This window comes from Triplophysa dalaica, chromosome 3 (assembly GCF_015846415.1).
Source record: "Triplophysa dalaica isolate WHDGS20190420 chromosome 3, ASM1584641v1, whole genome shotgun sequence".
Taxonomy (NCBI): Eukaryota; Metazoa; Chordata; class Actinopteri; order Cypriniformes; family Nemacheilidae; genus Triplophysa; species Triplophysa dalaica.
The window spans coordinates 8,678,653-8,704,132 of NC_079544.1; the positions used below are offsets into that span (position 1 = coordinate 8,678,653).

The following is a 25,480-nucleotide window of genomic DNA, read 5'->3' on the forward strand; positions in this document are numbered from 1 at the left end:
AGGCAGGACCGCCCCGTACTACCCCCGTTTTTGCCAGCACTGGAACGTGGCAAGATGGAAGATCGCACGTATCGCGAGAAAATTCCATGTCTTTTTTTCTATAAAAAATATAAAGGTAAATTCAGTTTTTAATGGTCGAAACAGTGTGTTATATACGACGAATACAATGTATACAAAATTTGCAATTCCCTCAGGTTAAATAAGTATTCGTCTCAAATGTATCTATTAAAGTGGCTTGTCTTCAGAAGTATTAGAGGGCATTTTATTCCACCAGCACGTTCACCTTTGACGTTAATAACGTTTCATCTGTTGTGGAGATGAATTTAAGTTTCAAGTTTGGCTTTTGTTCTTAGTACAAATTGTTCTCCTGACTCTGATCTATATGTTGCGCCCCGCCCCCTTCGGCTTTTGTCCACCTCATCCTAAAGTTCACGAGGTACTGAAACTATTAAATTGTTTTCTGGGGTTCGTGCTTTTACTTAAAGCACTTTAAAGAATTACATTGATTGCTTTGTCTTACACTGTTGAATTAAAATCGTGTTCCCTTACATATTACAATATTAAATGGGAGGATACATCACAGAAGTAATCAGCATACTTGCATCTTAACTATGCTTGTTTGGTCGGACCTAAACTATTTTAAATAGGAAGTTTAAGAAAGATAGTCTTACTTAAAAGTTCAAGTAGGTTAACTAGATGATCTAATTGAGTTCAATATTAATCAGAACACTTTTAAAATTGGAAATGAAGTTCTGCAACAAATGTTTCGCAACAAATGTTTCTTTAAAACAACCATCACAACAGTTTGTGATAGACTGAGGTGTTGCGATGGACTGAAAGGTGAAGGAGGCCATATGGTCTCTTTCCCGCACATCTGTTTTTACATTTGGCATACGTAAGAGAGTAATGTGTCATTTAAAGTAGTTTCACTGTATAATGTAATTATTTTAAGCATACTTTTGAGTTGAATATCTTGAATCCACTCAATGTTGTACACATTACACAATATCTCGTGTTGCATTCTGTCATTTATACCAGAAGAGGGCGTGATTGAAGTAGGCCTTGTTGTTTTCAGGAGGAGTAGATTCGCTAACATTTGGTTTGGTTCGGTTTATATGTTCTCAGGTTGAAAACAAAAGTACTGTTCTTATCTAAATGTTTCATATTTTTTTAAATCCTAGCTTATATCAAATAAAAGGAAAGGAATCCTAAAGCAGTAAAGGAGATGTTGGTTTTGGTGAGCTCACATCTCTGAATAAAGACTTACAGTACACATGATATTGGTAAAAAAATACAAACATGGACTGTTGCAATTTTCTGGTTGTTTATTTGAGCCACACATTGTGTCTGCGTAGCTATTCTTTATTACGACAATGTACAGAAATGTAAAACAGTCAATTTCTCAAACACGTATAAATACACAGGCAGTAAAAATAGATCTAGTGTTTCAGAAATTCAAGTAAATCTGTAAACACAATGATATCAAGTATAAGGTCACCAGTCCCTGACCATATTTGCTCAAGAGTGAACAAAAGGCATTAGGCCAAAGTGTAGCTTCACTCGCTCACTTCATGGTGTTGCCTAATAAGTGCATGTATTAAGTTGTTTATATAAAATGTAGCTAGTTTTAAAACATTTATTTACATCTGATTCATTCACTTTTTTCAGTCAGAATGACCGATTTAAACTGCTACAAGAAAATTGTGTTGCTGAACTTACGCTTTGTATAAAACTTCCAGAAGCACAAAGATTTTCTTCCTGAGTTATGTCCATTGTTATGGAAATCTAAACTGGTAATTCTGAAGAGAAGGTAGCAAAGGCACTTTAATATTTCAGATTACATTACAGGTTGTGTCATTCACCATTTCCTTCAGAATGATTTATCTTCAGATGAAAGCAGCTTGTGCAAATAGACATCTCTTGATTTTTACCTTCAGAGGTATATTAAATACTTGCAATATCTGTAAGATATACAGTTCAATAAAATTATGCAAACGTATGATTCCGTTAAAATAAGTAACTGCGGGAATGTCACTTTTGACTGTGAAAGTGGCCTTTCCAGTCTGGAATATAAAACACTTTTAAAAGCTGCCCCATTCAATCCTAGAAATAGGGTGATAAATTTCACCAATACTAAGTGAACTGTTTTACAAAAACAATAAGTGCCTTTGTTGAAATCATTTGTGGGCAGAACATTGTGAAGTATCTCCTCCACCAAAGTCTGAGACCTTTTGTAGATAGTCTTCAGACTCCACAATGTACTCAGTCCATTCTTGACACACTTCATCTATGCAGGGTCCTGTGCCACCATACTCAGGAGGGAGGATAGCTTTCGGAAAACAACCACAGAGACTCCGGGTATATGAACTACCATGCATATGAATCTATTAAGAAAAGTACAGCAGTGTTAATAGCATCAACATAGATGTTATAAACTAATATGAATTCTCGTTAATGTCTCATATACGTGTACATAAATAGGACTGACCCGTTGTTTGATTTTGTCTGGCAGGAATGGGCGAATCATGGCAAAGACCGGACGGAAAAAAATGGGCTCATTTATCAAATGAATGCCACGAACTTTCAAAGGAAAGGAGTCCTATGACAGTGAAGCAGATGTTTTTATTACATTCACATGATCTAAAGAAAATATTATTTTTGAATACATACTTACTGTAAGCACAGACGATATCTTTTTTGCCAAAGAAGGATTGGTCTGCAGAGCGTGAGCAAAGCACCACCCTTGGAGATCGAATATAGCTTTAAGTCCATTTTTTTGAGTCTCACATTCTTGAACAATTAACTCTGATGTTATGAGGCTCACACGAAAAACATCATAAGCTGTAAATTCTTTGGTGTTCCACTGACCTGGAAACAGTGATGGAAAATGTGTTATATTTGCCATTGTAGCAGCAAAAACAAAATATATATACACATAAATTTATGCTATTATGTGTACTTGCCAATCCTGTAGATTAAAACTCGGCTTCCAGCGTCATCTCGTGATTTCAGAACTCCATGGTAATTGTTTTGGAGAAGACCTATGACGGATGATGGCCGCAGATCAGCAGTAATTTCAGGACATTCTTGTCTCCATTTGTGGTAGTTAATCAACAGCTGTGTATAGGAGACACAAGACATTTCCAGAATATATGCAGAATTGGCTATAGTATTCTCATTATGCTTTATATGTAAACTCAGTTCATAGCTTTTTTTCAAGATAATTGTATCATGATTATACTGACACAGATGATGCAAAGAAGACAGATAATGGTTGACATAATGCAATGTAAGAAAGTATATGTGTTCACTGCTGTTAAATCAAATCTCTGGACAATAACTTTAAAGTTATCTGAATACCAATATCACCTATTTTTGGCTTTGGATGCATGCAGACTGTGAGATATCAAACATCTTGTAATGTGGGGTTAAAATTGGTATTCTTCAAAGTTTTGGCTTAATATAAACACCATAAATAGATTTTGAGATCAAGCTTTCTGCAATTCTTTATGTCATTATTTCAATAAAGCAAGATCTTAAAGGAACTCAAATATACCTTGTTTAAAGTCAACATTGCATTATTCAGCATTTAACTTTTTTTATAAACAGTACGTTACAAATATGGATGTTATTTAAACGCGAGAACGTAATATTAACATGTTCAATTATTTTAACAGCAGTCAAAAGTATGGTAAGTCAATCAGAACCAAAAGTAATCAAAACACATTGTTTCGGTTTTCAGCCAAGTCAAGAATTTTGGGCTACATAGGCTACTGAACATTACACACTATGACAACTTTCATGTGGCAAATCTCGCTATGGCTTTAAAATCAAATCCTGTATAACCAAAGTGTTCATATCACTACAGAAGAAAAGTAGCGGTGCACGTTTGCACGAGTCAGGCAAATTCGCAGTAAGAGCAAAGCAATGCTACAAACCTTGAGCGCCAGTTCAACATCAAAGTCTCTCGCCCTCAGAAACTGTATCAAAAACGCTTTAGACAAATCCAAGTGTCCAATGCTTGCTTCTGCCTTTGCTTTTTGTTTAAGCTTTGTCAAGTACACTTCAATCCGACTGGAATCAATAGACAAACTATTTAATTCTTCAATGTTTTCAACTTCGGCAGACTTCATGTCTGCGGGACCCGATCGAGTTGCATGTTCTCCCCTCAGACCCGCAGCTTACGTAAGAGGGGCAGGGAAAGAGCCGCACAAATCATGTCATTACAGATGTAGTCTTATGTTTATTTCACCTTTGTACATATATGCCGTTTCGTCAAACATTAACCAATCCAGTTCGTTAGACCTTTTGTCGCACTGGGTCCAGATTTCTGTGTGAAGTGGGGGACGCGATCGTGGTCATTCCTCCAGGTTAAAAACAAAAGTACTGTTCTTATCTAAATGTTTCATATTTTTTTAAATCCTAGCTTATATCAAATAAAAGGAAAGGAATCCTAAAGCAGTAAAGCAGATGTTGGTTTTGGTGAGCTCACATCTCTGAATAAAGACTTACAGTACACATGATATTGGTAAAAAAATACAAACATGGACTGTTGCAATTTTCTGGTTGTTTATTTGAGCCACACATTGTGTCTGTGTAGCTATTCTTTATTACGACAATGTACAGAAATGTAAAACAGTCAATTTCTCAAACACGTATAAGATAAGATATAAGATATACAGTTCAATAAAATTATGCAAACGTATGATTCCGTTAAAATAAGTAACTGCGGGAATGTCACTTTTGGCCTTTCCAGTCTGGAATATAAAACACTTTTAAAAGCTGCCCCATTCAGTCCTAGAAATAGGGTGATAAATTTCACCAATATTAAGTGAACTGTTTACAAAAACAATAAGTGCCTTTGTTGTAATCATTCGTGGGCAGAACATTGTGAAGTATCTCCTCCACCAAAGTCTGAGACCTTTTGTAGATAGTCTTCAGACTCCACAATGTACTCAGTCCATTCTTGACACACTTCATCTATGCAGGGTCCTGTGCCACCATACTCAGGAGGGAGGATAGCTTTCGGAAAAAAACCCCAGAGACTCTGGGCATATGAACTACCATGCATATGAATCTATTAAGAAAAGTACAGCAGTGTTAATAGCATCAACATAGATGTTATAAACTAATGTGAATTCTCTTCAATGTCTTATATACGTGTACATAAATAGGACTGACCCGTTTTTTCATTTTGTCTGGCAGGAATAGGCTAATCATGGCAAAGACCGGACGGAAAAAAATGGGCTCATTTATCAAATGGATGCCACGGACTTTCAAAGGAAAGGAGTCCTATGACAGTAAGGCAGATATTTTTATTTCATTCACATGATCTAAAGAGAATTTCATTCTTGAATATATACTTACTGTAAGCACAGATGATATCTTTTTTGCCAAAGAAGGAGTGATCTGCAGAGCATGAGAAAAGCACCACCCTTGGAGATCGAATATAACTTTAAGTCCATTTTTTTGAGTCTCGCATTCTTGAACAATCAACTCTGATGTTATGAGGCTCACACGAAAAACATCATAAGCTGTAAATTCTTTGGTGTTCCACTGACCTGGAAACAGTGATGGAAAATGTGTTATATTTGCCATTGTAGCCGGAAAACAAGATATATATATATATATATATATATATATATATATATATATATATATATATATATATATATATAGATAGATAGATAGATAGATAGATATTTATGCTGATATGTGCACTTGCCAATCCTGTAGATTAAAACTCGGCTTCCAGCGTCATCTCGTGATTTCAGAACTCCATGGTAATTGTTTTGGAGAAGTCCTATGACGGAGGATGGGCGCAGATAAGCAGTAATTTCAGGACATTCTTGTCTCCATTTGTGATAGTTAACCAACAGCTGTGTATAGGAGACACAAGACATTTCCAGAATATATACAGAATTGGCTATAGTATTCTCACTATGGTTTATATGTAAACTCAGTTTATAGTTTTTTTTCAAGACAATTTTATCATGATTATACTGACACCAATGATGCAAAGATGTGTTCACTGCTGTTAAATCAAATCTCTGGACAATAACTTTAAAGTTACCTGAATACTAATATCACCTTATTAGATTTGGATGCATGCAGACTGTGAGATATCTAACATCTTGTTATGTGGGGTTATAATTGGTATTCTTCAAAGTTTTGGCTAAATATAAACACCATAAATAGATTTTGAGATTAAGCTTTCTGCAATTCTTTATGTCATTATATTTTAATAAAGCAAGATCTTAAATTAACTCAAATATACCTTGTTTAAAGTCAACATTGTATTGATCAGAATTTAACTTTTTTATATACGTTACAAATATGGATGTTATTTTAAACGCAAGAACGTAATATTAACATGTTCAATTATTTTAACAGCAGTCAAAAGTATGATAAGTCAATCAGAACCAAAAGTAATCAAAACACATTGTTTCGGTTTTTAGCCAAGTCAAGAATTTTAGGCTAAATAGGCTACTGAACATTACACACTATGACTACTTTCATGTGGCAAATCTCGCTATGGCTTTAAAATCAAATCCTGTATAACCAAAGTGTTCATATCACTACAGAAGTAAAGTAGCGGTGCACGTTTGCACGAGTCAGGCAAATTCGCAGTAAGAGCAAAGCAATGCTACAAACCTTGAGCGCCAGTTCAACATCAAAGTCTCTCGCCCTCAGAAACTGTATCAAAAAAGGTTTAGACAAATCCAAGTGTCCAATGCTTGCTTCTGCCTTTGCTTTTTGTTTAAGCTTTGTCAAGTACACTTCAATCCGACTGGAATCAATAGACAAACTATTTAATTCTTCAATGTTTTCAACTTCGGCAGACTTCATGTCTGTTCAGTTTTATGTTCTCCTCTCAGACCAGCAGCTTCTGTAAGAGAGGCAGGGAAAGAGCCGCACATTTACATACACATTTACATTTAGGCATTTGGCAGACGCTTTTATCCAAAGCAACTTACAGGGACAATCCCCCTGGAGCGACGTGGAGTAAAGTGTCTTGATTTACCAGTTCAGTGGTTTAACCCACTAGACCACCATCTCACACACAAATCATGTCATTACAGATGTAGTCTAATGTTTATTTCACCTTTGTACATATATGCCGTTTCGTCAAACATTAACCAATCCAGTTCGGTAGACCTTTTGTCGCACTGGGTCCAGATTTCTGTGTGAAGTGGGGGACGCGTTCGTGGTCATTCCTCCAGATGTAGAGAAGTAAACGAGAGCGAACCATTGATAAATCTTCCTAAGATGTGATGTGCGAGTAGTACGTGTCTGTGCGTGCGTGCATGTCTCCACAAAGATGACAATATTTAAAAATCCTTATCCTTGGGGGACATGTAGGGTCCCACATGACGAAACAATCCTATGGCCTAAATCACACAAAATAATATTTTTAGGAAATATAAAATTGCAGAAGGTGATCTCTAATGGTAAGGTTTCCTTTTTTTACAGTAAAACTATTACATCAATGGAATGTCCCCATAAAATATATAAACATAACTGTCACTGTTGCATTGTTCCATCTCAAAGTTCATCATCAAAGTCTTACTTTTGATACTTTTAATTATGCCACTTTTTTTCAAGCGATCCGTGTCATGCAAAATGTTAAGATGGTCATTTATGTTATGAGCCTCAATTGATCGCGAGGCACATATCATTTGCTGACTCTGACATAAAGCTCTACTCGAGGACGCAGGGACATCTGTCTGCATGGTGACGTCACACGCTCCCATCGTATAGCGCTCGGCGCAGTTTCCATATTTAGGCTATTCCGCTGGCTCGGCATTCATTTCAAAGCTGCGATATTATCAAGTTTGCATGACTTCACAGAGGTATGTACACCAACTTTAAATCCTAAAATGAATGTAGATAATATATCCGTTTCATCCACCGGGATGATGCAGTTACGGTCATGATGCAGGATATCGCACGGACGCTGGCGAATTTACAGACATCAGACGTTTTATATGAAATCCATTTGTTTGTTTTTAGTATTAGACCATCAGATTATAATAAGAAACCGGGATCAATTGTTTTCTTTTGATGCCATGAAGCATACATTTGGTTCTTATTTAGGCTATACTATCAGAATGTTGCATGATGCTCGACGTTAACTGTTCATGTCGAACAGGCCCTGTTGGCACATTGTTTAACTGTTATGTTTTCGATGTTTTATAGGTTGCAGAGATGCCGGACTCTATTTGATGGCTGTGGAGTGTGAAGGCATTCTTCGGAGCGAATACATCACCGCGCTTCCGATTTTATTGCGCTCCAGCAGACTTGCAGTCTGAACACGGGATTCGGTTATCATCTGATAAGAACTGCATCCTCACTATTGAGAATGATATTCATATCTTAATATCTCAAGTGTCCTTTTGAATTATGTAGTGCATAACGTCATAAAGTACGGAACATTTAAAAAGCTTTATTTGCCTTTTAGGCTGATGCTGTACGTGTTCACGGTGGACCTTGATTTAATGTAAATCAATTAAGGCACGCGGTGAATGCCAATAGCGGAGCCATTTCTTCAACACGATTCAAATCGCCTGCTTGTGTTTATGACTGAAATGAATTGCCTGCTTTATTTGAAAATCAAGACCCTTACAAGTTACAAGTTGTATTCTCAGTTTTTCTTATTACAACACAGTGCACAAATGTAAAGCTATTGGAAAGAAACAATACAACAAATAAGAAAATACAAGCTCTTGTATAGCCAGACACCACACCACAATAATCTAGCCTACTTAATTCATAGTTATGATGTTGAATGCCGAAGTAGGCTATTGGATATTTGAACAGCAGAATACTAAAATCATTTTACAATATTGTTTTTGTGGCTATATAATATTAGAATCATAAGAAAGTTTGTAATGATGGGTATTTGCAAAACTTGTCTGAATGACTGTATAATCACAATGTGACTTTAAATAAATATATCTGTCAATCCAATTGATCAGCTTGCTTGGAGTGACCTTTCTAGTTATAGGGCCCTACTGCCTAATTTTTTCTGATGCTTAGGCTACATATCCATTTTTGCATGATTAGATCTACCTCTTTATAAACATCAGCATTTATTATCTATGTTTATTGGTATGTAATTTTTAATTATTTATTTTATAGTTTTGCAAGTGTTGTCTATAATTATATTGTTCAAAGTGAAGCCCTGAAGGTTAAACTAGAAATAAACGCCACTCTACGATTCTCATTCGTGATGATTTGTGTAACTTATTAGTGTAATATGAATTCATCCTTTTCAGCCTTTTATGGAACTATATGGGCTCATCCGTACACAAGGTGTATCTCGGGAAATTCAAGCAAGGATAACGTAAATTCGTACGATAGATGGCATCCTAAGCAAGTTTATCGGCGTCCAGTGACACTTCGCAGTAGCTACATAAAACAAATGTCCTGTGTAACAAATTACATGCATTCACTCTCTCAGTATTATCAAGTTTTCGATTTAACTCCAAGAGCTAAAGACTTTTTGCTGGGACGCACACTAATGTCTTATGTGAAAGCAAGACGTCAAATTGACTCGTTCAGTCAGCATGAGACACATGTGAACGCGCCTCATGCGCTTGCACAGTGTCGGGCAAAATGGCGGACAAAACGCCAGGCGGGGCGCAGAAAGCCAGCTCAAAGGTATTTTATGGCATTTTACTTTGAATCAATAATGTTGAAGTAAACCTCGCTTACTCATGAAGATAATTGTGCAACAACTTTATGTTGAATAAAGTAGTGCGTTGCTTTGTGACATGCGAAGTATAATTTCAGCTGTTTGGTTGTGATGCTAACTCATTGGCATGCTAGTCAACGTTAGCTAGATATCCGGCGGCTGCACGTTTTTGCCCAAAACAAGTAAACCTGACTAAAATCCAACTTTAATATATGTGGTATTTTATCATATTTACTATCTCAATGCTCTATATGTGACTCCACCAAAACGCACGACACGTTTCGCCGCAGTGTTAATTGTGCGTTGACAAAGCTAACACAAGCACGAACTAAAATGATTGTAGACTTCTAACGTTAGATAAGTTAACTTAGTGATGTAACGTTAGAATAGATTGACACACCATCATTCAATTGAGAATAGCTATTTCATAGCTATCTTCAGTAAGTAAACGTTTTGTTCTTATAAGCTAATATGGTCATATTTGCTAATGTTGCTAGCCACGTGAACGTCAACTGAAACGATGATATAGTGACTTAAAATATAAATTGCTGTTGTAGCCACATCAGCTCCATTATCTGTCCGATTGTACTATAGTATGGGTTAACGTTACACTTATTCAGCAGACGCTCTTATTTTAAGTGACTGAAGAATAATAGAGATTTATTTCGAGAACATATATCTAACGTTACTGTTGTATCCTTGTCCCTTTGGGATATCTTTAAAATATTTAATCTATCAATGGTGGTAACTTACTTTACTTCCTTTTCTTGGAGTTTACTAACTTTGTGGGCCTTTCATTTATCCCCAGTATTACTTGTGTAATAATACGTTTCTTTCAAATGTTCATCCAGGCTTTATTGGAAAGTAAATTAAAGGCCTTTAGTATCGGGAAGATGGCGGTTGCAAAAAGAACACTAAGTAAGAAAGAGCAAGATGAAATAAAGAAGAAGGTGAGTACCTGAGATCAGATTCTGCTGTCCCAAAACATTCATAAAACAACCCCACAGTACTGACTAACATGCATTGATGTCTGTTAGTAGTAAAAAGACAAACATTTTGCTGGTTTCCAATCTGCAACTGAACTAAATATGTCCATTCAATTCTCACAGGCTTTAGAGCACAGATTTAATGTCATTGTGCATTGCTGTATGATTAAGTCAGTCTGTGTTTTTATAGGAGGATGAAAGAGCAGCTGCAGAGATCTATGAGGAATTTCTTGCTGCCTTTGAGGGCGGAGAAGGAAAAGTGAAGACTTTTGTCCGTGGTGGCATTGCAAATGCTACTAAAGGTATGTCTGTCCTTTGCAAGTTCCTGGTATGACCATATGGTTTGTTATATCAGATGTGTCAAGGATAATAGTGTTGAATTCCACTGATTTTAAATGAAAAATGGTGTGAATGCTTGTGAGAATAATTGACTATTTTTGACAACTATTTTGGACAAATTAATATGTTTTTCTTTATTGTGCTGCTTCATATTTTATAGAGGAGGCAGCAGCTGATGAGAAGAAAGGAAAGCTTTACAAACCGAAGTCGAGAGTTTCAGAGTCAAAAAGTTTTTTACCTTTGGATACTCCCCAACAGTTTTTATCAATAGACAAACGCAATGTACGTGTGTTTTTATTTAAATAAAAATAATAAAAAAGTTTGTGTTTTTATATCCATGTATTCTCTGTTTTCTGCCTAGGCATCAAAGAAGGCAGAAAAGGAAAAGAAAAAGAGCAACCTTGAACTCTTCAAGGAAGAACTAAAACAGTTGGTGTTTTTTCCTCTGTTTTTAACCGACAATAGCACCTTCAACATAAATAAGATCGTAATTTAATCCTTTATTGTTTTGCAGGATACAGGAGGAACGTGATGAACGTCACAGGTTGAAGGGAAGAGTCAGTCGCTTTGAGCCGGTTCTCCCAGCGGAAGGACGACGATCGTGTAAGTTGTTTTGATGCATAGATGTAGTAGGGCAGGGCTATTCAATTGACGGCCTGTGTGCCGACCCTGGCCCTCAATGTAATTTGTTCCGGCCTTTCAAGCATAGTGTAAAAAATAATCTCTAGAATAAATTAGTTCAGTAGGGAACTGACACTACAGTTATGAAGTGACGCGCGTCTGTTCCATTCAGCACGAACTGCAGCAGCACAGTTTGCCGCGAGTAAATTACATACAAAGTCAACGTAAAGACACGCATAGACGCACACCCGTGGCAGGGGCTGCAAGTTTTCAAATAGCTATGAATTCGCGAGAAGAGTTTTCACCTCACTCACACCAAACTAACAAACTTTTCCCGACAGTAATAAAGAGCGTTTAACACCATTGCTCGCGTTTGGTGTGAACACAGGCGAGTGGCGCGACTCGCAAGCAGTCTCTACTGTGAGACGCGGTGAGCAGGACGACGACTGATGTGAACATTTATTAGTTTCATTTCTGACTTTTCACTAGCAAGAATAGGACATTTAAAAAGTACTGAGGCAAGAGCGGGGAATTGTGCACCGGAGAACAGGGCCTATGTAGGTTAATGTTGTTTCACTGAATTTCCTTTTTTGTTTTGCAGTTTCAAAATAAAACCAATGAACAGGTTGAAAGTAGAAAAGCCTGCTTTGGCATCTAACAATGCACCGATTTTGTTGTTGTGCAGTTTAAAATACAAAATCAGCATGTTTAAAAGTAGGAGAGTACTTTGGGTGTATAATGGGGCAAAAATACAACATACTGGCTCCCATTTTAGGGCCCTATGATTGAATCGCGGAATCCAGGCATGTTTGCTGTATAACGCAGAATGGTGCAGTTGGATGTAGGAACAGACTTCAAATTGTGCATTTAATTTTGAAATATTCAAATGGTGTTTAAATATGTAATCTGAAATTATTTTGCGTTTGCTGGTGGAGCTTTCAGAGAATACTTGCATATGTAGGCTACTGTTCCTGTTTCATGTGAGAATGGAAAAAAGCAACTGTCAAACCCCTTTGCGGCGACCCGTAAAAATAAAATTCCAGTTTACCACAACATCCCTCTTGATTTTTACAGAGTATGTTATTTACTTTAGTAAACTAAAGAAAATGTGATTGTAACATAATAAAAATAACCTTTAAAAAAATTAGAACTTTTTTACTTATATTTAAGTAGATTTAAAAACATTTGTTTTTTTCCCTGTATGGTTCAACATATCTAATGCAGGTTTTTAAATAGTTAAAAAGTGAATACTTAATTAAACTGAACATTTTTTTATTTGGGCAAATATAGTACTATTGATTAGTGAAGAAAAAAAAGAAAATTGAAAACGATTTTTTTTTCTTGTTGTTATTTTCCCTCATATTGCAAGCCGTATCCCTCCGACCCCTCATTTAGGATGCTTTTCACTGGCCCCCATGACAAACTAATTGAATAGCCCTGTAGTAGTAGGGTTTTCCCCTGTGTACTGTTCTTTTCAGTCATTCAAGTCATTGCTCCTGCATATCATGGCCACCCCTATCAGCGTATAATCCATAATGAAGGAAACAAAATTCACGCTGCTTTTCTGCTTCTTTTAGCGGATGGTTCTTCACGAAGAAACCGTCCATCCAGTGGTAATTTTGTTTTATATACTGTGTAATGCAATCATGTAACCAATTTGGTGTTTGTGACTCATTGTGGTGCAAAGGTGATAAAAATTGATTTGCCATTCAGTTGTTTTTCTTTTCAGTTTTGGATGATTCAGCTCCTGGTTCACATGATGTTGGTGATCCAACAACTACAAATCTTTATTTAGGAAACATAAATCCTCAGGTAACTTTATATGTTATATTTTTATTTTTGCTGATATCTCCATACTAGAGATGATACATGAACAAAATCGTCTTCCATTCTGATATTTGCTCTCTATGTTACAGATGAATGAGGAGATGCTTTGTCAGGAATTTGGTCGCTACGGTCCATTAGCCAGTGTAAAAATTATGTGGCCCAGGACTGATGAGGAGAGGGCAAGAGACAGGAACTGTGGTTTTGTTGCCTTCATGACGAGAAGAGATGCTGAACGTGCTCTTAAAAATTTAAATGGTAAATGTCTACCCAACTATTAATTCTTAGCTCTTATTATTTTATTATTAAGTCATTGATCTATTCTGGAAATGTTGTTTATTTCAGCAAAAATGATAATGAATTTTGAAATGAAACTGGGATGGGGCAAAGGTGTACCAATTCCTCCTCACCCCATATACATACCACCTTCGATGATGGAGCACACCCTCCCGCCTCCACCCTCTGGACTGCCCTTTAATGCCCAGCCCAAAGAAAGGCTGAAGAACACCAATGCTCCTATGCCTCCCCCTCCCAAGAGCAAAGAGGAGTTTGAGAAGGTAACTTGGCACACGTTGGACAAAAAGATTTCCGTTAGCATGGTCAAAAATTTAGTTAGGAACACTGACTTTTCTAGGAATGTCTCAATATATTGTAATTTCATTTGGGGATAAAGTGCAACACTTATTGTTTTTTATTTATTTTTGCTCTCCTTTATTGTGCATTAAGGTTTGTGTTTTTAGAATTGTGTAGTTTTGCTCAATTGAACCACATTTGTAACATAATATAAATGACATATGTACCATGCTGAATGTACGGGTAAGTGTAGATTTCTCATTGGACAATACATATTGTAGGCTTTGGTGCTTATCAAAGTTAGGTTAAGATGCTATTCATTTTGATATTGTGTGTTGAAAGAAATATGCTTATGTTTGTAAAGGGGGTAATTTTGAGAAATGTTAAAAAAATATATTATTAATGTATATCAAGTAGCTTTTTGTTTTCTTTTCTGCTAGGGTATGTGTTCAGTCAAGTTTTAAAACTGACTCCATAGAACACATTAGTTTGTTGTAGGAGTATATGTTGCATTTAGTATTATGCTTGTTTCTTTTTAACAATACTCACATATATTCTATGTTTATTATCTGATGTGACTTCATATCCAGACTCTGTCGCAAGCCATAGTCAAAGTGGTTATCCCAACAGAAAGGTACATGATTTTCTTTTTTCCAAATTCTTATGAATTGTAGAGAACTTATCCCATCTCTGTAGTTTGAATGATTGGACATACGCATACTACCAAAGGCTGGTTTGGGTGAGCAATAGTTGAGGCCTTGCATGAAACCCAGGAAAAGATCTACCAATTATACAAACTGCAGATATATTTTGAACTCGTCAAAGGGTCTGCGTTATGTTGTCCGGGTGGAGAAGTTAGCATTAGTATGAGAACTCACTGTGTTTAAGATCCTTGACTTATCTTGTTTCTATACCAAATGATTGATGTTATTTATATAGACAGTCATCTTACATGTCTTTGGTTAGGCATGGCTGACAGTTTGGTTGTTTGGTGTTAAGGTTTCGGATTAAAAATCATCAGCCGTGATTCATTACACTGCTACTAATTTACAAACTAAATCACTACAGAATACGCCATCACCTAGTCACAGTTGCTGATAGACAATCCCTCTGGCTATTGCTCACTTCAACTGCCACAGTAGCGTGCTTCAAAAGCGACACCCTATCCCCATAGTCTCAGTGACCTTTGACATTGGCCTTGGTGAGCAGCACAAGTTGAACTGTCTGCAGCTGCGAGGGACCTGAAAAGCGTCACGGGATGGATTGGGGAAAGTATACACAATGATTGCCTGACATCGGTATGATCGGCTCCAATACTTGTGATTTGTGTTTCAGTACATTAGAGAAACATCATCTGTTGATTTATGGACCACTTCACAAGTCAGATCAGGGACCCCAGTTATTGACCCAATCCCTTAACTGACTTTAGAAGTGCTTACGAGATTTTTGTCCCTCTCCATTCACACTTATCTATTTTCCAAAAACAGAATAGGTCACATAACATCACATTTAGGGTGTCGGTGGAAGATCCAGTTATAAGTCACGAGGGAAGCATCCCATGGCTTAGATTTTGTACATGTAGAGAGGGTTTACATGCTTTGATTGTTACAAGCTGTCACACTGCAAGTCAGTTTTAAATCTTAAAAACTCAAAAAAAGCATGTCTGTTGATTAAGGGCAAAAACGTTGCATTTCATCAGATGTCATTTTGTAGGAATAGGAGCTGTTTAGGTGATGGCGCTGAATCTGTTTCGCTTTAACTGTGTCTTTCTTGTAGGAATTTGCTCTCTCTAATCCATCGAATGATCGAGTTTGTGGTGCGTGAGGGACCCATGTTTGAGGCCATGATCATGAACCGAGAGATTAACAATCCACTCTACAGGTGCGGAATTATTTTTATTAAGCGTGAAGTCAGTGAATGAAAAGTCAATGTGTGATTTACTTTTTTATGTTCTGTGCTGGTTCTCTGAGGGTGGTCTGTAATTAAACATTGTTTTATGGGTTTGACAGATTTTTATTTGAAAATCAAGGTCCGGCTCATGTTTATTACCGGTGGAAGTTGTACACAATATTACAGGTTAGTGCTTTTAGTTATTTTATGATTTATAGAAAATGAAGCCCAGTTTTTACAAACATATGATTTACTCGTAGGGCGACTCTCCAACAAAATGGAAAACTGAGGAATTCAGGATGTTTAAGAATGGATCTAACTGGCGACCACCTCCCCTGAACCCATATTTACACGGCGCTACTGAAGAACGCGAAAATGAAGATGAGGAGGATGATGTTGATGATGAAGAATCCAGCAAGAAGGGCTCCCTAAAAGACGAGTATGCATATCAAACATCTTTGTTTTCTGTCTTGAGGTTAATTTCATTGAGAGATTAACTATTCAGGCTTTTGAGTGTACGTACTGAATTTTTTCCTGTTGCAGTGAAAGGGATAAACTGGAGGAGATCCTTCGAGGTCTTACGCCAAGGAAGAGTGACATTGCTGAAGCCATGCTCTTCTGCCTTACACATGCTGATGCAGCAGAGGAGATTGTGGAATGCATAGCTGAGGCTTTGTCTATACTTAAAACCCCTCTGCCAAAGAAGGTAAGACTTTGCAGTAGAATTACTATTTATCAGACACTTTTGGTGTGTTCAATTTTACTCCCATTCTTTTTTTGTTTCTTCAGATTGCTAGGTTATATTTGGTGTCGGATGTGTTGTATAACTCTTCTGCAAAAGTTGCGAATGCCTCTTACTACAGGAAATTGTAAGTGTGTCATGATTTTATAAGATGTGATCATTTTTAGGTGCACAGAAATGATGTTAGATATTAGTTATATTAGTATATGAATTAGTTTAATGTTAGCGTCTGTCATTCTTTTACAGCTTTGAAACAAAACTTGGGCAGATATTTTCTGACCTCAACTCTACATATAAGACAATACAAGGCCACTTACAATCGGAGCATTTCAAGGTGCGACTTCTTGTTGTTACACTACTATTTAACAGAAATGTTTTCAGTATGTAGAATTTCAGAACTTGATGTTTATTTTTATCTCTGCAGCAAAGAGTAATGTCCTGTTTCCGTGCATGGGAGGACTGGACAGTGTATCCGGATCCTTTCCTGATTAAACTTCAGAACATTTTCTTGGGACTTGTCACCCTTGATCCAGAAAAGGAGATTGTAGAGTTGATTCCAGAAGTTAGTGTGGTAAGTAATGGCTCACTCGGTTCATAGATTCGGAATTGTAACATCAAAGTACCAGAGTCAGAACTGGTCTATTCATAGACTAAATATGGATGTTTTGTTTTATTCAGCAATTGGAGACCAGCATCGACATTGATGGTGCTCCTATTGTGGAAGAGGATGTGGATGGTGCTCCTCTGGATGATGTTGATGGGACACCCATTGATGGAGCGCAAATTGATGGTGCACCTCTTGACGACCTGGATGGAGTGCCTATCAAGGGAGTGGACGATGACCTGGATGGCGTTCCTTGTAAGATTGCTAAAAATAAAAATGTTACATTTATGCATTTGTCAGACGCTTTTTTCCAAAGCGACTTGCATTGCATTGTACTATACATTTGTTTCTTACTAAATTCAATCCCCTGGGATCGAAACGCATGACATTGGCATTGCTAGTGCAATGTTCTTTCCACTGAGCCACAGGAAAGCCCTAACCACTGAATAAAATCTCAGTTAAATAAAATTTGTTCTGAAGTCAGTAATGATATCGTTATGCCTTCTAAGGCCCATTTCGCGTCTAAAACGGCCTCTTTTTCTATTCAAATGACACGCAGTGCTCGTCCGGCACTCCAAAATGTTAAACTATTTCTAGCTCAACGTGGCGCCTATTTGCGTGCGCCTGCCGGGCGTCTACATTTAAAATAAGAATATGGGTGCTGAAAAGTCTCGAAATGTGAATCGGGCCCAGAGCAGGTCTTAAGCATTGTTATGTGATTGAACACATTTTTATGTCATTCACTTGTCAAGTACAAAAATTACTTGTCCAAAGATGAAAAACATACATTTCATTTGAATTATCACATAACATAATCAATATAATTGGTTCAGATTTAGATTGCCAAGTCTGCTTAAGCATTTTACCTAGTGTCAGCTTTGGCCGCCTGAATTTGGTTATAGACCTACTCTCCGTGACTGCTATAAAACAAAGGCAAGCATTAATTATTATTAGTGTTAAGCCTGTAAGTTAACTTTTTTGCACATAGCACTGTTGTGAGAGAGGTATAAAGTTTCGTAGCACAGGCAGAAATGTGCAAGTGTAGTTGATTATGAATATGCAGATAACTGGCAAGACATTGTTACATACAGATGGATAAATTAGGACCATATCATTTAAATCACCTAAATTTGTTTTAATATTTGTAAGTTCTGTGTTTTTCCTCTTTTACTATACAACAATGGTATATTTTTCCACATAAATTACTGTATTATAATATTCTATTTACTATAGTAAACTGCAGTAAAATTCTTAATACATTGTTTTTTAACTTTACTATAGTATAGATCACTTCCATCTTCAATTGCAAATACTAATAGCACACTACAGTATTTTTTGTCTGAGTGTTCAATTTAACTGGACTTTTATTTTGACGAATCTTCGGGAAGACGCTTGTTTGCAGATAGCTTCACTCAAACAGTAAAACAATCGTAAATTAAACTCACAGAGCCACTCTGGAGATGAAGTTCTTGTGTTCATATCCTCAAACAGTGCAGTCACAGATAAATCCTCAACCATCACTCGTGTTGTATGTTAAGCTGTGCACATGATTCACTCAGACATGCAGAGCAGCCAGATGACATTTGAACACCGTGCGGTGCGCCATTGATCATTGTCACACAAAAACGAGCACAACCACGACAAACACGCAGCTCTGTCTAATGCACATATTCTTGTTATTCTACATATGTCGTACTGTTTTTTTTTTCAAGTTGCTTGTCCGGTCGGGCAAATAAAATTCTCTCTCACTCATACAATACATTCACTTGTCCCGGACAAGAGTTAATGTCGAGCCCTGCCTTAAGGTTAATGTTTTTTTTCTCATTCATGTTACGTGCATTTACAAAACCGCATGTGTTCTTTAAAATTGTTTTTCCCTTTCAGTGGAGCAGAAGCCAGGTTTTAAGGTGGCCCCTTCAAAATGGGAAGCAGTGGATGGTGCTGCTTTGGAAGCTCAAGGTTAGTCCTAACTCCTGCAGATTTTCAACACATAATTCAATTTTGAGTTTTTTTTTCATGGAATTTGTTTCCAGCAAATTGATTATCCTCTTATTTTTAGCCATAACCACATCAAAATGGGAGGTCTTTGAATTGCCTGAAGAATCTGAGAAAAGTAAAGAGAGGTTAGTTCTTTGAACTATATGTTTGAGTGACACTTTCTTGATCATTTCTATATCTGCAAAAAAACCATCCGTTATGTTCTTTTGACTAAATTCACTTTGGGAATATTTTGTCACAGGACAACACATGAAACCGAGAGCAAAGACTCTCTGAAGAACTCCAGCTCTGCAGAGCACCAGTCTTATTCTAATCCTATAAGAGAAGAATATGATTTAAAGTCTGCAAAATTTTCTGAGACGAGCGAGGAAAAACGTGCCAAACTACGAGAAATTGAGGTATACCTAAATTCTTATTAAAAGAAACAGAAGTTTAATATTTTTGAAGATTATACATTTACTTTTCTTTCCGTTTGCAGCTTAAAGTCATGAAGTTTCAAGATGAACTTGAATCTGGAAAACGACCCAAAAAGTCCGGACAGAGTATTCAAGAACAAGTAGAGCTTTATCGGGACAAGTTACTACAGAGGGTGAGAAGCAGCTAAATTGTAAATCGTATTGTTCTCACTTTTCTGTTGTTTAAAGCCACAATTTTTTTTCTTGTTCAGGAGAAGGAGAAAGAGAAAGAAACGGAAAAGGACAAAGAGAAAGAAAAAGAGAGGAAAGACAAGGAGAAATCTGATGTGTCATATAAAGAAAAGGACAAAGATGACTCCACACCAAGCAGAAAAGAGAAGTAAGAGACCTCAAAATAAATCTGTAAAACTCTAAAGACCATTTAAGATAGTTTTGCTGCATTAATACTGCCACATTGACCTGATGTATATAACACATTCTGTTATTCCTCTCCCTGCCCCCAGAAAACGAAGACACAGCCCCTCACCCAGCCCCACCCGAAGTAGCAGCAGTAGGCGCGGCAGATCACCATCACCACGCTCCGAGCGCTCTGAAAGATCCTATACAAAAGACAGTTCTAGATCTTCCTATAAAGACTCACCTAGAGAAAGCAACCGCAAATCAACAAAAAGGTATACGAATTAATTTCTTCTTTGTCCCGGTATTTTGTTGTCAGTGTAAATTAGTGTGTCCACAGAATTATTGCCAGACGGAGATGTTAATCGGTTTTATTTATCATTTTAGGTCTCCTTCACCGCCAAGAACGCCCAAAAGGTCACGCAGGTCCAGGTCAAGAACACCCAAAAAATCCTCAAAGAAATCAAGATCTCCGTCACGATCGCCTCACCGCTCTCACAAGAAATCCAAAAAGAGCAAACACTGAGACTGCTGGCTTTTATAAAGAATGTGTCTGGGTGTTCTTTTGTGCCTCGAATTTGTCCTGTAAAACAATGTGGGAGACATTCTCTCTTTCAGCCACTCTTTTTGAAGCATTGTGCACAAACTGTGTTCTCAAGGGTAACCTATAGGGTGTTTTATAATGTCATTTAGGAACTACCTTTGATGTTGAGAAAAGAATGGCTGCATTGAGGGCAAAGTACCCCATCAAGGTGAAAACAATTGTCTTATTTTTGTCACGGTTTTTAGATCCCTTGAAACTGACTTAAATTAAAATAGTGTACGTTTCAGTTGTATAGATATTTGCTTTTCAATAAAGAACGTTGTATGTGATGCCTCTTTCGTTCTGATATTTTTGCACTAGTAAAAACTAAACATATGTAACAATGCAAGTTATTTGTAATACGTAATCTCGATGACGATACCAAATCGATACTTTGCAAATTATTTAGTATTTGTTTTGTAATGATTGTATTTTAAGAACTCGTTTAGTCACGCGCATGCGCAGTGTGTGCTCTGCAAAATCTCGCGATATCTTCACAGCTCCCCAAACAAGGAAGCGTCGTTCCTCGACGTTCAATACTTAAGAAAAATGAGTGCTGTGCGGTCCGCCGGGATTTTACTGAGCTTTTTCTGCATAATTGTGAGCACTTCAGGATCTTCCGATGTGTTTGATGCTGTTTTGGGAAACACGGCATCCTGCCATAAAACATGTCAAATGACCTACAGTTTGCATACTTATCCACGGGTAAGCGTGAGCTTCACTGATTATCCAAAACATTCAACCAGCTTTGTTTTCTTTAAGACAATGCGAACGTATTACCGCTGTGTAGTTCTTTTATCTTTAGTCAGTAATTATGTATTTGTAAGAGATTACATATCGCAAAGAATGAATAAAGTTAATAGAAAATGGAAGCATGGAAAGTGCAGTCGTATGTTTATTTTGGCCTTTTTGTTTTGGTAGGAAGAGGCTCTGTACGCCTGTCAAAGAGGTTGTCGTCTCTTCTCCATTTGTCAGTTTGTGGGTGACAGCAAGGATCTCAACGAAACCAAATCAGAATGCGAGTCGGGTAACGTGAATATAAGCGTTGCTTGTGTAAAGTCATTTTTCACTCAAAGTCCATTATAATTGTAATTGTTTTATAATCACTTGCGTTTCTTTAACTTCCCGCAGCGTGTCGCGAGGCCTACACACAGTCGGAAGAACAATATGCCTGCAATCTTGGGTGTCAGAGTCAACTGCCATTCGCAGAGCAAAGAATGGAAGAGGTATTGTGAACAAAGCATTCGACTCTTCTGTACAACCCAGCAAATGCTTCTTCCCAATTCCCATATATATTGTTCCACATGTTTTTCTTTTGTATGGCATGGGAAGCTGTTGACTATGATCCCCAAAATCCATCTTCTATATCCGCTGACTTTGGTGAGAGGTATTTGGGAAGACATGATGAGCCAAGCCCACAGCTTCATCACCTCATCCTGGACATTTTATCTCCAGGCAGACGATGGCAAAGTGGTCATTTTCCAGGTAAAGTTTTGATGTTATGTAACATGTCAATTATTGGACTTTTTCTAATTATGTGTATTGTTAAAAAGATCTTGACGTATTCTTAGGGATGTATGACATGTAGAGTGCATGAAAAAACAAGTTTAAGTGTAACTGATTACAGATTGATTTCTCTTATCAGTCTGTGCCGCAAATTCAGTTTATCCCTCAGCTGGAATTTCAGAGCGAAGCAGTAGAGACGGAGCCACAGAGCACCTGTAAGCACTTCTGCTTCTTGTCTTTTCTGGGTCACTAATTTTCCGATGTTATAAATTATAATGCTTTTCACAGATTTACAGACTTAAATGATAATAAACCGTATTTTAAAGGTGTTTTTATAATCTCTGCAGCGTTAGTGGCACCGAAACAGAACGTAATCTGTTTGTTTGAGACCAAGAATACAAAAAAGTTTTTCCTAGAATTACCAGTTCAAGTTTAAACAATGGACCACAGTGGGTTGGTTGGGAAATTATTAATATTTGTTTAATTTTGTTGGTGCCGGAAGCGCTGTAGAGTTTAAAGACAGCACTTTTATAATCATAAAAATACTGTATCATCTCTTAAATGTTGTTATGGTCCCCTTGTGTTTTGTAAAGTAGATCAGGAAATAAACAACCCTGTTTATAAAGACTATCCAATGACGTTCATTCAAGAGAGAGACAGAGACATGTTCATCGATAAAAGAAACTCTGAAGATGACTACAATCTTTTCAGCTGTTTCTCAAGGTTGGTCACACCTTGATCTGTATAGGGAATCCTATTGTTCTGCAATTTTTTTATAAATATTCATATTATCTTGTTTTTTATAGGAACCCGTGGCTGCCTGGCTGGATTCTGACTACCACCATGGTTCTGTCTGTGTTGGTTTTAATCTGGATCTGTTGTGCCACAGTGTCCACTGCTGTTGAGCAGTATGTTCCTGCTGAGGTAAACGCATCTCGCTTACCAGCTTTGTCATACATGGGGATTTACGTGTGAAAGAGGCGTTTCATTTCTAGAAGATTTGCAAACAAGGCAAAGATCAATTGAATAGATGATCCATTCACTGGGTAAATTTGATACTACGTGTGTTTACAGCGGCACAAAAATCCGTTTCGACATTTAAAACTGGTATATGTTGTGTAATTCTTTTTAATTAGAAATTATTTTATGATTTAACTTACTTTTCCCTGAAAAACATTCTTTAAAAGTGTGAACATCACTTGGTTTGATACTTAGGGTGTGTTCACATATGCCATGTTTGGTTCAATTAAAACAAACTCTGGTGCGATTGCTCTGTTAGTGCGTTTTATTTGTTTAGGTGTGAACGCAGCCACCCAAACCCTGGTGCGCACCAAACAAGCGGACCGAGACGGGTGAAAAGATGGGTCTCTGTCCACTTTCAAAGAACTCTGGCGAACCCAAAACAGGAACAATAACAATATATGACCCGAAAATCAAGTGATTTCGGATGTAACGGAGGAATTCCTGGTGCTGTTTTGACTGTTTTAAACACATCATAGGGCTTTTCACATTGCGCTTAACCTCGAGTTATCTTATTTCTTATCGCCGCATTTAACCCGGGTTATGAAGGATTAACCCTGCATTGTGGTGCCAAATGTATGCAGTGTGAAATGAAGCTGGGGTAGAATGATACAACCAGACGCTTAGCAACAGACACCTGATCAAAAACTGAACAGCGCTTGACTCATTTCACAAGCTGTACACAGTCACAGAAAGTCTGTGCACTGTGTAAACAATCCTTTGAGTTGTCATTTATTTGAGTAAGTAACGTTTTAGGAGGCTTAAAACAGCCAAAATGATTTGTGAGGCGTCATTTCTTCCAGGATGTGGAACAACGTGGTATTCAGTTATTTAAAGTGACCAAGCACTATTTTTATTCAGTCAGTTTGACGCTGCAGTATTATCCAATCATGACGGTTGACACCACAAATATGCAAATAAGAATGTTTACCCAGGGTTTAGTGATGGACCGTGTGTAACATCAGGTTATGAATACCCAGAGTCTTACCGAGGATTCAGTTTACCTGGTGTTTAGAATAACGCGGGGTAAACGATTTCAAGTGTTAAAAGCCTTAATGATGTCTAAAAATACCCTCATATGCGTAGGCATACACTGAGCATGTATAACCCGGCAAACAGCATTGGTTTAGATCTCTGGTAAGTTCCATTTTATAATATAAATCATAAAAGCGGTCCAATCACGTTGTTTCTATACAGGTAAGCTGTTAGATTCAATATCTTTAGGTTTGCTGTTAAAATGCCAGTCTGAACACTAAACGAACCAGGACTACCAAAATAACCATACTACAAATATGAACGCACCCTTAATATATCAATACAATTCATTAATTTTCAAGTGTGATTAAAAAATGTATATTATATCTTTTGTTGTGTTCCTTCTTGAAATTGAAGAGAATTGACAGTTTATTTGTGATGCCATTGTAGCTAGCCATTAAGAAACTCACCTGATAAACAATTTCTGATCCCAGTATTTTTCTCCTTTGTTTCACTTTCTTTCGATAGAAACTAAGCATATATGGGGACAAGGAGCACATGAAGGATCAGAAACTGGTCCCTTATATGCAGTCGTCTCTGGTCATTATTAGATCTCCTGGAGGGGAAGGGGAGCAGGAAGCAGGGCCTCTTCCATCAAAGGTCAACCTGGATCAGTCTAACATATAAAGACCACTGAAACAACGAAAGAGAAACATCTGGAAATGGGGGTCTTCATGCTTATGAATAAGTCTTATAAATAGATATTTGGTCTTCTCAGTCAAAAGTGTGATTATTGTTTCAAACTCGCTATTATGGATTATGTTTCTCCTTTTTTAAATTTGTAAGGTGTGGACTATTGGGAAATATTTAGTCTGTTTTGGCACTTTAGAGGCATTACCTGTCAGAATGAAACCTCTGTAGGATCTCAGTTTTCCTTGAGTGTTTACTACCCTTTTGTAAAGATCCTTTTGGTGTAATCGATAACAGCTTGTGATTTGTGTTTAACAGCAAAACTTTTTGATATTTTGATTTATGTTTAAGGTACTGTTTACTCATAAACAAAGTTATGGTGTGTGAACATTTTTGAACTGTCATAAAATCATCGTTAAGTCAATTTCAGGGGATGTAAATGATTTTTTTTCTCCAATTTTTAATTAATACTGTTAATAAACAACCTTCCAAAAATCTGTTTGGTTCCCTTGTTTTGTAAACAATGTCATTGATACGTTTTTTTCAACGGCGCAGTGTTTTGTCAATTGTTCAGAATGAACAAAATGCATATTTGTAGACACGTCAGGTCTACAGAGCTA

The 25,480-nt window shown here is 37.1% G+C and overlaps 4 protein-coding genes and 1 long non-coding RNA gene across 8 annotated transcripts; 3 read left to right on the plus strand and 2 right to left on the minus strand.

The window, feature by feature from the left end:
* Positions 1–2,637, plus strand: LOC130417279 (uncharacterized). Its single transcript, XR_008906162.1, has 3 exons — positions 1–115; positions 2,296–2,358; positions 2,513–2,637. It is a non-coding gene; the product is annotated as an uncharacterized LOC130417279 (long non-coding RNA).
* LOC130417276 (alpha-tocopherol transfer protein-like) lies at positions 1,308–4,212 on the minus strand. The gene is made up of 5 exons (XM_056742716.1): positions 3,939–4,212; positions 2,964–3,117; positions 2,675–2,868; positions 2,489–2,599; positions 1,308–2,384 (listed from the first exon to the last, which is right to left on the minus strand). The coding sequence occupies exons 1-5, from the start codon at positions 4,131–4,133 to the stop codon at positions 2,178–2,180; spliced, it is 861 nt and encodes a 286-aa protein (XP_056598694.1). The 5' UTR covers positions 4,134–4,212; the 3' UTR covers positions 1,308–2,177.
* Positions 4,213–4,558: 346 nt separating this feature from the next.
* LOC130417931 (alpha-tocopherol transfer protein-like) lies at positions 4,559–7,209 on the minus strand. Of its 2 annotated transcripts, none has more exons than XM_056743802.1 (6): positions 6,978–7,209; positions 6,655–6,886; positions 5,726–5,879; positions 5,368–5,561; positions 5,182–5,292; positions 4,559–5,077 (listed from the first exon to the last, which is right to left on the minus strand). In XM_056743802.1, the coding sequence occupies exons 2-6, from the start codon at positions 6,847–6,849 to the stop codon at positions 4,871–4,873; spliced, it is 861 nt and encodes a 286-aa protein (XP_056599780.1). In that variant the 5' UTR covers positions 6,850–6,886; positions 6,978–7,209; the 3' UTR covers positions 4,559–4,870. The 2 variants fall into 2 exon arrangements, with proteins under 2 accessions (XP_056599780.1, XP_056599779.1); XM_056743801.1 differs by having other exon boundaries at positions 6,655–6,889.
* Positions 7,210–9,530: 2,321 nt separating this feature from the next.
* Positions 9,531–20,959, plus strand: u2surp (U2 snRNP-associated SURP domain containing). Of its 2 annotated transcripts, XM_056742726.1 has the most exons (26): positions 9,531–9,663; positions 10,549–10,647; positions 10,874–10,985; positions 11,183–11,304; positions 11,384–11,451; positions 11,537–11,625; positions 13,221–13,256; positions 13,373–13,455; positions 13,560–13,725; positions 13,813–14,024; positions 14,631–14,674; positions 15,817–15,921; positions 16,050–16,116; positions 16,191–16,369; positions 16,474–16,636; positions 16,720–16,799; positions 16,919–17,006; positions 17,097–17,243; positions 17,351–17,531; positions 19,161–19,235; positions 19,336–19,399; positions 19,516–19,672; positions 19,753–19,863; positions 19,942–20,069; positions 20,194–20,361; positions 20,474–20,959. In XM_056742726.1, the coding sequence occupies exons 1-26, from the start codon at positions 9,619–9,621 to the stop codon at positions 20,610–20,612; spliced, it is 2,928 nt and encodes a 975-aa protein (XP_056598704.1). In that variant the 5' UTR covers positions 9,531–9,618; the 3' UTR covers positions 20,613–20,959. The 2 variants fall into 2 exon arrangements, with proteins under 2 accessions (XP_056598704.1, XP_056598705.1); XM_056742727.1 differs by lacking the exon at positions 13,221–13,256.
* A 203-nt stretch (positions 20,960–21,162) lies between these two features.
* On the plus strand, positions 21,163–25,357 carry tmem59 (transmembrane protein 59). 2 transcript variants are annotated; one of them, XM_056742728.1, is made up of 8 exons: positions 21,163–21,374; positions 21,591–21,696; positions 21,801–21,895; positions 22,002–22,154; positions 22,315–22,390; positions 22,769–22,898; positions 22,982–23,099; positions 24,699–25,357. In XM_056742728.1, the coding sequence occupies exons 1-8, from the start codon at positions 21,219–21,221 to the stop codon at positions 24,855–24,857; spliced, it is 993 nt and encodes a 330-aa protein (XP_056598706.1). In that variant the 5' UTR covers positions 21,163–21,218; the 3' UTR covers positions 24,858–25,357. The 2 variants fall into 2 exon arrangements, with proteins under 2 accessions (XP_056598706.1, XP_056598707.1); XM_056742729.1 differs by having other exon boundaries at positions 21,165–21,374; positions 22,772–22,898.
* The last annotated feature ends 123 nt before the right edge of the window (positions 25,358–25,480 follow it).